Here is a 14325-nt window from a genome sequence, read left to right as displayed (position 1 = left end):
CCAAAGAAAACATGACTTGATAAATAGAAACCCATAGAGGACAGACATATTAAGTCAGGAATGTTTCTAGTGAATACTTACAAACTCACTGCTACAAGCTCATCTTCCTCCTTCCCATAAAGACATATTCAAACAGGACCTCCAAGATTAATATAAGGGTTGACAATGAGAAAATCATCATTTCACCTGCTGAACAAGACAAACAAAACCTGTGAGCAATTCTGGGCTTGCTCAACATAGAGACAGAAAAGGGAGCTCTGACAATCTTCACCAGAAGCTTGAACTTTGAAGAAAGCATGGACTTTGCATTGTCTCAGATAAATAGATTCCACCTACCAACAAACTCAGATCCAACCACCTATGAGCTGTAATAAGACCAGCAACACCTTCAATCTCCAGTGTTTTCTAAAGGCCATACAATACCTACTTTTCCAGACATTCTCCTTCCACAGGGCACTTTCTTTCTCAGCACAGTTCCAGTGGCTGAACCTGTTAATTTGATAGCAATCAGACTCATCTCTAAAGCAACCAGCTGCATAATTCCTGGAAGGGTCCTTTGCTCTCACCTGTTTGTAGATGGGACAGGATTGTTGGATATTAATTCTCAAAGAGACAAGAGATAGCTATAAGAATGGTCGGGCTGACAATTGTTTCAATAGTTTCCAGCCTTGCTGTCAGCTGACACATTTCTTCCTCCAGATAATATCTGATGCACTCAGATGTTTCTGGAGCTGTGCCCCCACAGGATGTGTGGCAAGAATGACAGCGAGCTCTTCGCTCCTCTGCATTCACACCAAACCTGCAAGGAAGCTGCTGTAGGAGGGTTTGTTTATTTTTCTTGAATATTAATGAGAAACCTGCACGAAAACTCTCAATCCTTTCTCCAGGGGCAATGTTGCAAACCTCCTCAGTGTCGGGCCAAGACGAGGGGGACTCTCTGCACTTGCAGGTGCGATATGGAGGTGGGGAGGCAGGAAAACTCATTCCTGCTGCCTCACAGCTGATGGTGAGTCCTGTACAGGGGAGCACCAATATTGAAGGGCTGGAGCAATGCAAGAGGCTCTGATCCCATTACAGCTCTAAAGATCAGGGTTTGACAGTGGTGGTACCTAAAGGATCATTAAGTAGCTGCAAATTACCTCAATACTTTAAAGAGGACTTAATCAAGCAGAGCTGGGGTGTCTTGACAATCTGATAACTGCAGCATACAATTCGGAGAATGCAGAGGCCAGGGATGTGAGACTGGCCTTTGGGACTGATTGCTCTGACACAGCTCTTCTTTTTCTTTTTGAAGAGAAATTTAAATTACCCAGCCTTTCAAAAATAACTGTTTATCTTTCACAGAGACCTTGAAAATCATCTCATTTATCGCACACTTAAATCAGTGCAGATTTCCTGCAATTCATCCTTAATCCACAGCTGAACAAAACTCTCTTCTATCAAGCAATGCCAAAACTACTGGTGTTAGCTAGGTGCCTTCCAGTTATCTATGTCAAAAGGTGTTAATTCGTGGAGGAAGTTTAATTCAAACTGCTTGTATTTTTGGGGTTGTTTCCATGGGACTTAGATCAGTTTACAAGTAGTGTAACAAAAATAGCTAGCAAAAAAGTTTATTTGCGATTTGAAGTTAGTTGTATACACAGATAAATAGTTTCATTTTACATAATTAAGAATAAACCCATCAAGGGCTGCTCTGCTTGAAAACAAACTAAAATTTGATACCAAAGGTACTGTGATGGCTTAAAAGAACTGCAAAGTCAATCTGTCTGTAAACAAATTTAAATTAACAGCTATGGTAATTTTACCCTAAAGCAAAAAAGGTAAAGGCTGCACACCATAGGAAGACTCAAGCTGGTGTAAATGCTTTTACTCTCTGTATTCAAAAATGTTAAATTACTGTCTTCCAATCTGATGTCTTCTTCAATTTTATGATCCCAGATAATAGGACAAAGCAAGATAAATATATATCAATATATATGTGCTTAATGACAGACCACCTTTAAATATTGCTAATGCTTTTGTTTCACTGAAGACTTTCATATGCAGTCAGTTTAAATATCAACATCTGAAATATTTGTTTTTAACAATTACAAATAATAAAAAGTCCTATATCACATGCACTGCCAGATTGAAAAATTAAAATCTAAAGTGTTTGGTTTTAACAATCAGAAAAAAAGAAATGAAAGTCTTAACTCTGAACCATGGGAAGCAAAATTTTGAATCTCCTCTGGCCCAAGCCAGAGGAGCACTTCAAGATCTTCCTGATTCTCTTGATGACAAAACTTACTTTTTCTGGGACTTCCATGGATTTCCGTGAGAGAGGAGGTACTCAGTGTAGTCCTGGGGAAAGAAATTTAATATCAGTGCAACAGTTTCTTTACTCAGCACTCTCCTGATTCAGTTTTCATCAGTTTCCTTCTCCATATTTCCCTTTTGCTGTTGGTAATAAACAGCTTGAGTTTTTCCACAGTGAGGATCACAGACTGGAATGATGCTGAGGAAGAAGCTGCCACATTTGCTGCAAACACTCTAGGGCACATAGCTGAGAGGATGAGGGAGGGTCAAATAAATAAATTAAACTAGATAACACTTTCACTGACCCCATGACATCTCTGCCTGAAGATGGACATCCACAGGGTGAGGGTAAAAACAGCCTTGGCTTTCAACAGCAGACAAGACCTAAATATGTGATATTATGTGATTATGTAAATATGTGATATATGTGATATGTGCTACTTCTGGTTTAAAACTGGCATATTTTATTTTATTTTATTTTATTTTATTTTATTTTATTTTATTTTATTTTATTTTATTTTATGATACTGTTTTGATTCTCTTATTCATATTTACTGATAACACATCAGCCATAAAACCCACTGATTTCTTCTGCATACTTTATGATCACTCTGAAGACTCATGGACTGTGACTGCTACACTGATCTGGCTGGGTGGAAACTGCAGTGGTGGGTCCTGTCCATCTTCAGGAGGTGTATTTCAGTCTGTTTTTCACCACAGTAAATAGACAAGGACAGTGGCCCTCCCAGATGTCTGCATTTCTCCCCTGTGCTGGGGAAGTCCACTGAGAAAGTACTCATTAGCACAGCATATGAGTCTCTCTGAGCCTGGAGGAAGGGGGTAGGAAGATGTTATTAATTTAGTCAGTGCTGTGCAGCTTGCAGAAACACTGTCAGCTTCTGCCTACACATATCTCACCTCCTATTGTTAAAGAAATTACAGCTGCTGAAAGAGATGAAAAAGTAACTCATATATTTTCTGGCTTTCATGGTAATAAGGCAAATTCTGATTCTCCTTGATGCTGTAGTATGTCTCTGCTTTTTGGACTGGCATCTTTTGAGGTAGCAGTGGGGACACAATTCTCTGCACAGACGCTATCAGTGAAAGCATGCTAGCCTATTTTAGTGGCCCTGACTGCCCTGGCCACATCTGTTTGGGTATATCAGTCATTCAAGGACTTAGGACTTCCCAAGACTAATTAGTATCAAGTTAGTGCTTTCCTGTTTCTCACTTGTGGAAGGCCAGAAACCTGCAAAGCTATAGAGAGGCTGAGTGAAACTTTCAACAGAAATTTCTGAAGATAGCTATGAGTTCACAGACACATGGAATGGTTTGGGTTGGAAGGGACCTTATGGATCATTTAGTTCCATACCCCTGCCATGGGCAGGGACACCTTTCATGAGACCAAGTTTTTAAAGCCCCATCCAGTCTGACCTTGAACACTTCCAGGGTTAAGACAGCTACAACTTCTCTGAGCAACCTGTTGCAGTGTCTCACCACACTCAAAGTGAACAATTTCCTCCTAAACTCTCATCTGGATCCACTCTCAGTTTAAAGCCATTTCCCCTCATCTTATCCCTACATCCCCTTGTCAAAAGTCCCTCTTCTGCTTTTTCATAGGCCTTTTTTAGTTACTGGAACATGCTGTAAGTTCTCCAGGCTGAACAACACAAATTCTTTCAGCTTTTCCTCACAACAGAGGTGCTCCAGCCCTCTGATCATCTTCATGGCCTCCTCTGGACTCACTCTGGCAGGTCCATGTCTTTCTTATGTTGGGGATCCCAGAGCTGGACCCAGTATAATGTTCATGGTGACTATTAGACATCTTACTGTCCTCTGAAAAAGAAACTGCAGATGTCTCTTGAGAACAAAACATGCAGTAGGCAGCACAGGCACATAGCACATTATGTCTTAGGGGTTTCCAGACAGGGGGTGCAAGAGCTTTTCCCACCACCTCTGCTTCTCTTTCAGGTTTTGCTTTCATTTCTGGTTCTCACAGGTTTGCACCCTGCCATCACATGTAAATTCCACCTGGGGTGCCAGCTCAGTCCCTTCCCATTTCCGATTGATCACTAAATCCTTCCATGTCAAAGCAATCAAATTGACTCTGCTGTCACTGTCACCTTAATGTTATACTTGTGCATTTATTCTTTCTGTATAACAGCTATTTTGTCAAAATGTCCCTTTTACTGGAAATTGATACTTAATGATTTCACACCTTGTCTCTGTTCTTTTTTAGCTGGGATTGAACATAAGAAATAAGAGCAAAATATATTTTTTTTTTTTCATCTACACTAAAACTGCCTCATAAGATCCATGCTGGTACACCTCAGAGTTGGCTCCTCAACAAAAAGTGAACTCAGTCTCCACAAGCCTGGAGAAATCCTGTAGAACATTTTAAAGACTGTTTCCTCTAAAGGCTGTATTGTTTCAATAGCACATTTCTCCCAGTTTTCCCTTCCTGTTTTTCCATTCTTGTGAACACAAGGTATTTTAAGAGTCCATCTGCTCATGTTACTTACTCCTCTCCACTTTAAGTCATAACCCTCTGTGATATTACAGTTAATTGCGTTGCCTGTGATTCTATTGCAACCATGAATGGGATCATGATTTTCAACCCTATCTGTACCTGAGTAATTTCAAAATATTTCACCTATTACCAGCTCTGTCTGAACCTCAATGGCTTTTACAATTTTGAGGACATTTATTGCGTATCTAGCGAAACTGATGCTATTCCTAAATAGAAAAGTGCCCATATTGCATTTTACACGAGTTGTAACTAGAGTAATTTGGATCTTGCACCTTTCTGGCCTGCCTTTAGTCATGTTACTTCCATTTACAGCAGCAAGGTTTGCTATGGACACAGGGGGATATTATTTAAAAATAGCACAATGTATTTTAAGCCATTTCTGAGCAAGGGTATGGATATCCTATTCTGGAAATGTCAGTAGGTGAAGCATCTACACCATGCCTATGCCATGGCTCTTGTTTTGTCACCCTCTCTGGGTAAAACTGTCCTTCCTTTATCAACAGGACACGGGACAGAAGATGGTCCAGAAGTTCCTGGTGACCCTTTGCTCAGTGAGGACTGTGATGTTTGCATACACCCTGCTTGGCGAAACGCTCCGATAAGACACGATGGGAAAAATAAAAATGGGATTTTTTTCTTTCTTTGTTTGTTTGTTTCTTGCTGTTGTTTTGCTCTGGTTTGGTTTGTTTCGGATGGGTTTTGTTTCCTGGCGGCTGCGGCGGTGCCCGGGGGTCGCGGCTGCCGCGGGCGGCGCGGCGGGGGCGGTGGCCGGGAGGGGGCGCGCTGGCCCCGCGCAAGCGGCGCGGCCGCCGTGGGAACCGGGGCCGCCCCCAGCGCCACGCCGGGCTCCCCCCGCCCGGGGTCCCCCCGCATCGCAACCCCGAGGGCTCGTGCTCGAGTGCGCCCAGCAAAATGCCGGGAAGCGGGGAACGAATACACATATAGGCACACAACATCCCAGCGGGCTGCCCGCGGTGGGAACGGGAGAGCCGCCGGGAAGCGTTTAGGGGGCACACCGGGGTGTCCCTCCACCTCCGTGCGGAGGCCGGAGTGGGGATGGCAGTGGTGGCAGGATGCGCGGGGTGTAGCTCGTCGGAGGCTGGCGGCTGCCCCGGGGGACGGGAGAACAGCAGGTGCGGGAGGGTCGCCGGAGACGGGGTCCCCGCGGGACGCCCCGCGATGGGGAGCGGGGACAGGAGGGAGCGCCCCGTGACAGCTCTGCAGCCGCCGCAGCTCCGCATCCCTCGGGGATGAGCGAAAGGAGGGAGGTCACCACGGGGCGAGAGGAGGTGGTCGGAGAAGGGGTGGCACAAGCTGGGGAGGGGGCACAAGCGGGGACCGCCAGAAGGAGAGTGGCTGCAAGGTGACCCCGTGGGGCTCTGCCTCCGCCCTCTCCCGGTTTAATCCTCTGCAGACGCCGGCAGAGGCGGGATAATCAAGCGGAGACCGGGTTGGGGGGTGCCCGAGCTACACACGCTCCTTTGTGCCGGGAACCCGCGCCTCCCCCGCTGCCCCTGGGCCACCGCTCTGCGCTGCGGGACCAGTTGGCCCTAAGGTGCCGGAGCCTCCCCGAGGGGGGCGAGGGGCGGGTGAAGCCCCTTCCCCCTAACCGGGGTTACCGCGCTCTCCCTTGCGGGAACGCCAGCGGGAGGAGGGGAGCGGCGAGAAGCTGTCTTTAATCCCTGCTAGTAATTTCTTTTCTTTTTTTTTTTTTTTACTATGTTTACTTCCGATATCTCCGTAAGCAGCTCGTAGTAAAAGACAACAGAAAAAAATAGTAAAATAAATAAAAAGGGCCGCGGAGCGCGCCATCGCTTCTCCCGGCGCAGCTCCCTCCCTCCCTCCCTCCCGCCCGGCCGGCCGGAGGCGGGGGCAGAGCGCGGCCGCGGATCGGGGCGCGGAGCGGCCGCCCCTCGGAGCGCGCCCTCCCGCGGCGGGAGTGCGGAGCCTGCGCGGCTGCCGGGGGCGGGCGGGAGCGCGGCGGGGCCCCGCGGTGCTGCCCCCGCCCCCGCGGCCGCTCCCCCGCCCCTCGCCGGCGCTTTAAAGGAGGAAAAGCAACTAAACTTCTATTGTACCGGCCGGCGCGCCGCGCCGCCCCGGACCAGCGACCGGCCGCCCCGGGGGGCGGCTGGCCCCCCGCTCCGTGGGGCTTCTCAAACCGTGGTGGAAGAGACCTACATTTTCCCGGCGTTTTGTCTAATTTTTTTTTTCTTTTTTTTTTTTTTTTTTTTTTTTTAATTTTACCCCCGTCCTTTCCGGCGGTTCTTTTTATCATCTATCCATTTTCCCCTCGTTGTTTCCGCACCGCCTGCAATAATCGCCTCGCTACGTCTCGCAGCTGGCGCGTTGGAGAAGCCGGTGAGTTGCGGGGCTCTTCGCTTCCCATCACTCGATTCCCGCGGTTGTGGCGTTTGGATTGACACGGGCTGGTGACACCGGGCTGCTGGCGGGGCTGAGCTCCGCGGACCTGGATACCGACGGTCCCTGCCGATGGACGCTCTCCTCTGCCGGGGCTACGGCGTTCCCATCCTTTTTCTTGCGATCGGATTTTAATTTAATTTTTTTGGGGGGGAGGGGAGCATTTGCTTCTCGCGTATGCGCGGGCAGGGTATGATTGTTGCATACATTGCTTATATACACATGTATATATATATATCTTAATATATATATATGTGGGTATATATGACGAGATTTGGCAAAGTTTGCCAAGGTCGCTGCTTGTCCCCGCGCAGTGCCCAGGTAGCTGAGGAACACTCCGGCTCCCGGCTGGAAGCCGCCGGGCTCTCGGCACCCCTTCCCGCCGGGACGCGGGGCAGGGATGGCTCTCCGTGCCGGAGCCGTGCCCCATGTGAGCGGCGGCGGCGGCGGGGAGCCGAGCTGAGCCCAGCCGAGCTGAGCCCAGCCGAGCCGGGCTGCCGCAGCCTCTCCGGGGGAGCGGGGAGGGTGGTCCCGGAGCTGGCAGCACACCCCTCCGTAGGTCAGGTCGCGCCGCCCGACTGTCCCGCCGCGCTTAGAACGGGTTGAAGGAGGGTCGTGCGTTTTTTTTAAATTACTGTAATTATTTTATATATATATATATATATATATATATATATATTTAACTACTAAACGCGACTGCGCATTTCCCTGCCGGCAAGGCGTGGGGAGCCGGGAGGGAGCGCTGCGTGCCGGGGGGCCGGTAGCTCCTCCGAGGCCGGGAGGAGCCGACCCCCACGGCTCACCCGGGTGCCCCCTGTTCCCCCTCCCTCCCGCAGGCACCAGCCGCCGCGATGCCGCTCAGCGCCGGCTTCTCCAGCAAGAACTACGACTACGATTACGACTCTGTGCAGCCCTACTTCTACTTCGAGGAGGAGGAAGAGAACTTCTACCTGGCGGCGCAGCAGCGGGGCAGCGAGCTGCAGCCCCCCGCCCCGTCCGAGGACATATGGAAGAAGTTTGAGCTGCTGCCCACGCCGCCCCTCTCCCCCAGCCGCCGCTCCAGCCTGGCCGCCGCCTCCTGCTTCCCCTCCACCGCTGACCAGCTGGAGATTGTGACCGAGCTCCTCGGGGGGGACATGGTCAACCAGAGCTTCATCTGCGACCCGGACGACGAGACCGTCAAGTCCATCATCATCCAGGACTGCATGTGGAGCGGCTTCTCCGCCGCCGCCAAGCTGGAGAAGGTGGTCTCGGAGAAGCTGGCGTCCTACCAGGCAGCTCGCCGAGAGGGGGGCCCCGCCGCCCGCCCCGGACCGCCGCCCGCCGCGCCGCCAGCCCCGCCACCCGGACTGGCCGCGTCCCCCGCCGTCTCCGCCAGCCTCTACCTGCACGACCTGGGCGCCGCCGCCGCCGACTGCATCGACCCCTCGGTGGTCTTCCCGTACCCGCTGAGCGAGCGGGCCCCGCGGGCCGCCCCGCCCGGCGCCAGCCCCGCGTCCCTGCTGGGCGACGACACGCCGCCCACGACCAGCAGCGACTCGGGTGAGTGGGAGCCACGCGTGCTCCGGGAGGGCGTGGGAACCTGCGCGGCGCCAGGGGCTCCCGGGGCGCCGCTGGAAGGCAGCACCCCCCGGCCTCCCTCCTCAGCCCCCCTTTTGCCCCCCTCCCCGCCTTCGATTTTTTTTTTTTTTTTAAATGCCACGTTTGCGAGGCACTGAGAGTCCCAGCCAGCTTATTTCCTGGAAAACCAGCCCAGTTTTTCCTCCGGGGAATAAGGGAGTGAAAAGAGGGGGGAGGAAATATAAAGAAAGTGTAGGAGGGATAAACTTTCATCATGGGGTCCCGATAAGGCTGGCTCCCTGTTTCATCCGTGGGCCGGGAAGGAGTTAACCCGAGAGCCGCGGGGAGAATGTGCAGTCAGGGAGGTGCTAGTGAAAGTGACTGCAGGGGAGTGAATGGGGCTGGGAAAGTTTTAGAAATGCTTCCTTAGGTATGTGACAGCGGTTCCGCTCCCTCGTAAATCTGGTTTGAAAGTGAATTTCTACTCAAAGCGCTACAGCCTTCCCTTTTTCCTTTTTCTTTCCTTTTTTTTTTTTTTTCCCAAACTCCCTCCTGTTTTCCACAAATTAACAGATCAAGAGAGATTCAGAAAATGTCTCTGAATACCCATATGTGTTAAGTAAGCGTTTAAGGCGTGGCCAAAGCCTTCTAAATCCATAATTAAGGGCAGCTTGAGTCTGGTAGCTTTATTGCGCTGTACTGCTGACAACTGAGGTTAAACTTTCCTACTATCTTTCATGCACTTGACATTACGCAAGATCATTACAACTTTTTGAAATCAGGGAGCCAGGGTTTGGACTGCAGTCCATGTGTCCTATTGCACTTGAACCACTGCTTCCTGAAAGGAAAGGCTCTTGGGGAAAGCTGTGTCCAGCATCATGAAATGGATTTAAGAAGGGTTTGTCATTGGGTTCCTCATTGTGCAACTCAGAGTAGCCTTCCCTGTACATACAGTAGTCTTGAGAGTGCCTCCATACAAGTTATAAATCTTTTCATTTTTGTTTTTATGGCAGAAGAAGAACAAGAAGAAGATGAGGAAATCGATGTTGTTACATTAGCTGAAGCAAATGAATATGAATCCAGCACAGAGTCCAGCAGCACAGAGACGTCAGAGGAGCACAGTAAGCCCCACCACAGCCCGCTGGTTCTCAAACGGTGTCATGTCAACATCCATCAGCACAATTATGCCGCTCCTCCCTCCACCAAGGTTGAATACCCAGCTGCAAAAAGGCTAAGGTTGGACAGTGGCAGGGTTCTCAAACAGATCAGCAACAACCGAAAATGCTCCAGTCCGCGCACATCAGATTCGGAGGAGAATGACAAGAGGCGAACACACAACGTCTTGGAGCGCCAGAGGAGGAACGAGCTGAAGTTGAGTTTCTTTGCCTTGCGTGACGAGATACCCGAGGTGGCCAACAATGAAAAGGCTCCCAAGGTTGTCATCCTGAAAAAAGCAACAGAGTACGTTCTTTCCATCCAGTCGGATGAACACAGACTGATTGCAGAGAAAGAGCAGTTGAGGCGGAGGAGAGAACAGTTGAAACACAAACTTGAGCAGCTAAGGAACTGTTGTGCGTAGGAACTCTTGAGCATCACTGAGAATAATGCAAACTAGACTGAAACTATGATAAAATATTAATGATTCTAATATCTCTCATGAACTACGCAGTCCATCGAGTATGGAACTATTGCAATTGCATGCTGTGCGATTTAACTTGAGACTACACAACCTTGGCTGAATCTCCCAAGGGTTTGGCCAGAACCTCAAAACTGCCTCATAATTGATACTTTGGACATAAGGGATGATGGGACATTCTTCATGCTTGGGGATGAACTCTTCAATTTTTTTTTCTTTTAAAATTTTGTATTTAAGGCATTTTTTCATACAAGAATCCAAAAGAAAAAAGTTGTCCCCAGTTTGCTGTATATATTTACACATCATATTGCCATGTAAATACCTTTAATAAAGCCTTTATAGAAAAATGTGCAACATTAATACGCAACAGTTGTGGCAACTGGATTTATACTTGTCTTGAACTTCTGTGCCATAACATTTCACAATTTTGTTTTTTATTTAAGTACTTTTTTCCTTTTAAAAATGATTTTTATTTTGTTTTTAGATAAATAAATATTTGCCCAAAATTTAATTAGCTAACTCTTGTGTAAAGACTTCACTTTGTCTCCCACTGTTGTCATTAGAAGTCAATTTCCATGACATTCCTTTTTCTGTCATTCTGGCAGTGATCTGACTGAAGTCACAGGGGGTTGGATGAAGGGAAACTGTGATAGTTTTGCAAATTAGTAGGGACTCATTTCTTGCTCCCACTCCATCTCTTAATTCAAGTGGATAAAATTATTAGTCTAATGTGCCCTGTCAATTCAACTTACCTTGCTACCAGGTCTTCCCTGCAGGTGCTGGTAGCAATGCCTGTGTTGGTCATGGTTATTTGCCTGCTGAAGGCAAAGCTGAAGTGGTGCATTTTCTCACTGATCACCCCAGTATATAGGCTCTGCATTCCTTCCACATACATATAATTACATTTTCAGGGCACGACCTTCATTCTGCACCAGAGACATAGCCATGTACTTTGAGGGCTGCTTTGTAGTAGGCTCACCTTAATTGCTTCCTGTTTGATTTTAACAGAAGTTAAAGAGGATAAGAAAATAAACTGTGATGGTGACTGTTGAAGTGGTTAAAACAACAGAGCGGTTTCCCTTTTTAAGTGCTGAAATCAGCAGAGCCAATCTTCTTAGTCAAACACCTTAACACTTTATTAATGTGAATAGTTACTTAGGATTTCAAGGGATACAAAGTTCAAGGACACAGAAAAGGGTGCAAAGGGGAAAAGTTATTTCTCACTTGAAGAATATGCTCAGGCAGACTCCTAACATTTGCCAGACATATTAAATAATATTTACATTCAGGACTTGTCTCATGCTCAGCTCTGGATGGGCCCTAAGGTACTTGCTTGACACAGCTCCGAAGATTAGATTTGATCTTTTGCCCCATTTTTACCCTCTTAGCACCACTTTGGTCATGACTTCAGCAACAAATCAATGAGCCCTTTGATGTGGAGGAAGAATGTGTTTTTCCAAAACTTGGGCCTTGCACTTTTTTGATTTCCATAATTCCCATTAAATCCATATTTGCTTGGCTTCTAACCATTAGAGAAGCAGTGCTGCCAGATAGCACCAGTGCCAGCCATTGAGCTGGGACCAAGGGTTCAGGTTTTCTTTTGCTTTTGAGTTCAGGGTGGGAAGAAGAATGTTGGGTGTGGGTATGTGTGGGATAGGGGCAGGTGGCACTATGTAGGCAGGGTAGATGCCAAAAGTCTCTGTTCTGCAAAGCCCTGGGTAATCATCCCAACAATCTTGAATGAGGGAGTTCGGAAAGAAGGTAAGTATGTAAATCTTATTTAATGGAGGGCTTTAGGTTTTTGAAGGTTTGTTGGCGGGGGGAACCCCATTCTGTTAGAAAAATAGAACAAAGCAAGGCTTTTCTCTTAATCTTTTATCACCTCCTGTAACTGTTTATAGAAGTGGTCTGCAGTTGCTTTTTTCCAGCGTGTGTTTCAGATACTCACTTATGAAGAAAAAGAATTATGTGAAATGAAACTGTTAATTGTATCTGAACTGTAAATCAGGACAACTTGCAGCTATGAATAACATAAAAGTTCTGCCTTTTATTAGACAGGATATCTAATTTTAAAAATACATCAATTTCTTCTGCTTTTTTGGTGTTCTCCCTGTTTTAGATACTGCTTCAGAACAGAAGATGTTGTTCAAGAACTTATAACTGCAACTCCATCCTCCAAAATAAACCAGGAGGTGTAGATCCATCCACAAAAACTGAAATATATGTCACCTTTGAGTTCCAGTTTTGTGTGTTAGCAAAACCCCCCGGCTTCTTCCTGTTAAATGAGGCTAGACCACAATGATTAATGAACCTCTTCTTATTTGTCAGCTTCTTATATAATTTGGAGAATGGTATTGGGTTTTCTCTCTGCAGAAGGTCCTTAGTCTTTTGATGAATAGGATACTTGAAGTTATTTAATCCCTTACTCTCATCTTTTAATTGAGCATCAGTTCCTCTTGCCACTTTCCTACTGGAAAATGAACCATGAACATGATCCCAAACTGACACTCTAAAAAAATATGGTTTTATGGGATGACACTTCATATTTATGACATTTCTTACTTTGTTGTAGGATTGCAAAGTACCTAAATAATGCAATAAAAAAAGAAAAAAATTAAAACAGCCTGTGGGTACAGGCTTAAGAAATCTCTTCTGGTCATTAAATTGCTGCTGGAACAAAGAGGAATGTGGCTTCCACTTTCCAGCTTCTCAGGAGAGATTAGCACATTTGGAAGACACAAACATCTCACAGGAGTTTCTGGGCTGGATTCAGTTAGTAGTGCCTTGTATCTGGATAGGAAGGTGTTGAGTTTTGCTGCTGTTTTGGAGCAATAGAGGAGATAAGCTTACAAAAGCAGCATCTGAGCCTTGAAATGAAATGCAGAATTTACAATGCTTGGCAAACAGCTGTACCAAAGTTCTACTTGAAATACAGGGAGCATTTTTATCTTCACTTCTCTGCTCCTTTACTTTCATAGGACACTTCAAGCTACTTCTCTTCTAGAAGAACTTTAGGCAAAATGTGGCATCAAAGGAAACTAGAAACAAACCATCATGGTGAAAATAAAATTTCCTTTATCATATACTCTCACTGATTTAACTTAATTAAATACCAACTTTGAAGATTTCATTTTAATTTTTATTCTTGTGCTTAAATTTTGTCTTTCCAGCCAAGTTATTGTGTTTGGCTTCAGTGTTTCAATACAGAATATGCTAGGGTAGAACTGGGATGTATAAAAGAACCCATGTCTGTTTAATTCAGCTCCCACTAGAATCTGTAGAAATTCCATGTTTCTTCCAGAGAAACAGAGCTGTGTCAGTGGAGGATGCTCTTGAAAATTTTATCAGTACCTATAAAGAAATCACTTTACTTGTCCCTACGTAAGCACTCTTGCTCATGAAGCACTTTGCAACCCTTGCAGGCATTTGAGAGATGACAAACATTTCATCAGAGCTGCATGAAAGGGAGAATTTCAGGTAAGTGGAACAGAATAACTGGAAACTGGAAATAAGCCAGGCCACTGCAGTTGAAATCTGAATTTATTCAAAACAGAAGGTGGAGGTGGTTGTTTCATCTACACAGATGAACCATCTTCTAATATGTTTGATTTATTTTTGTATTTTAATTATTTGTGTTAGAATCACCTGCCAAGGAATTAACAGAAAAATAAAACTGAACTATAAGCGATGCTAACACAGGCAGACAACTTGGGGAGAGACTCAGGATTTACTTCCCAGCTTACAGGTTTGCAATTCCTTCATTTTAAAAGGGCATTTATGGGAGCTTCTGAAAAAGGGCTCTGCTGAGTGAGAGTTAAGCCCTGGTTTCCCCTTGTCATTTCCACGCAGATGAGGCCTAAACATGCCTAGGGAGAAAAAGTGAAAT

General features: G+C 46.6%; 1 protein-coding gene across 1 annotated transcript; it reads left to right on the top strand.

The window, feature by feature from the left end:
* Nucleotides 1-6984: 6984 nt before the first annotated feature.
* MYC (MYC proto-oncogene, bHLH transcription factor) lies at nucleotides 6985-10958 on the top strand. The gene is made up of 3 exons (XM_005516908.3): nucleotides 6985-7183; nucleotides 8080-8785; nucleotides 9817-10958. The coding sequence occupies exons 2-3, from the start codon at nucleotides 8095-8097 to the stop codon at nucleotides 10380-10382; spliced, it is 1257 nt and encodes a 418-aa protein (XP_005516965.1). The 5' UTR covers nucleotides 6985-7183; nucleotides 8080-8094; the 3' UTR covers nucleotides 10383-10958.
* Nucleotides 10959-14325: the final 3367 nt, after the last annotated feature.

The sequence above is a fragment of the Pseudopodoces humilis genome, chromosome 1 (genome assembly GCF_049639895.1).
Source record: "Pseudopodoces humilis isolate 2021_Gansu_Grassland_sample_001 chromosome 1, ASM4963989v1, whole genome shotgun sequence".
In the NCBI taxonomy this organism is placed as follows: domain Eukaryota; kingdom Metazoa; phylum Chordata; class Aves; order Passeriformes; family Paridae; genus Pseudopodoces; species Pseudopodoces humilis.
The sequence above is the reverse complement of the archived record's forward strand: the minus strand, read 5'-3'. Positions and strand labels throughout refer to the sequence as shown.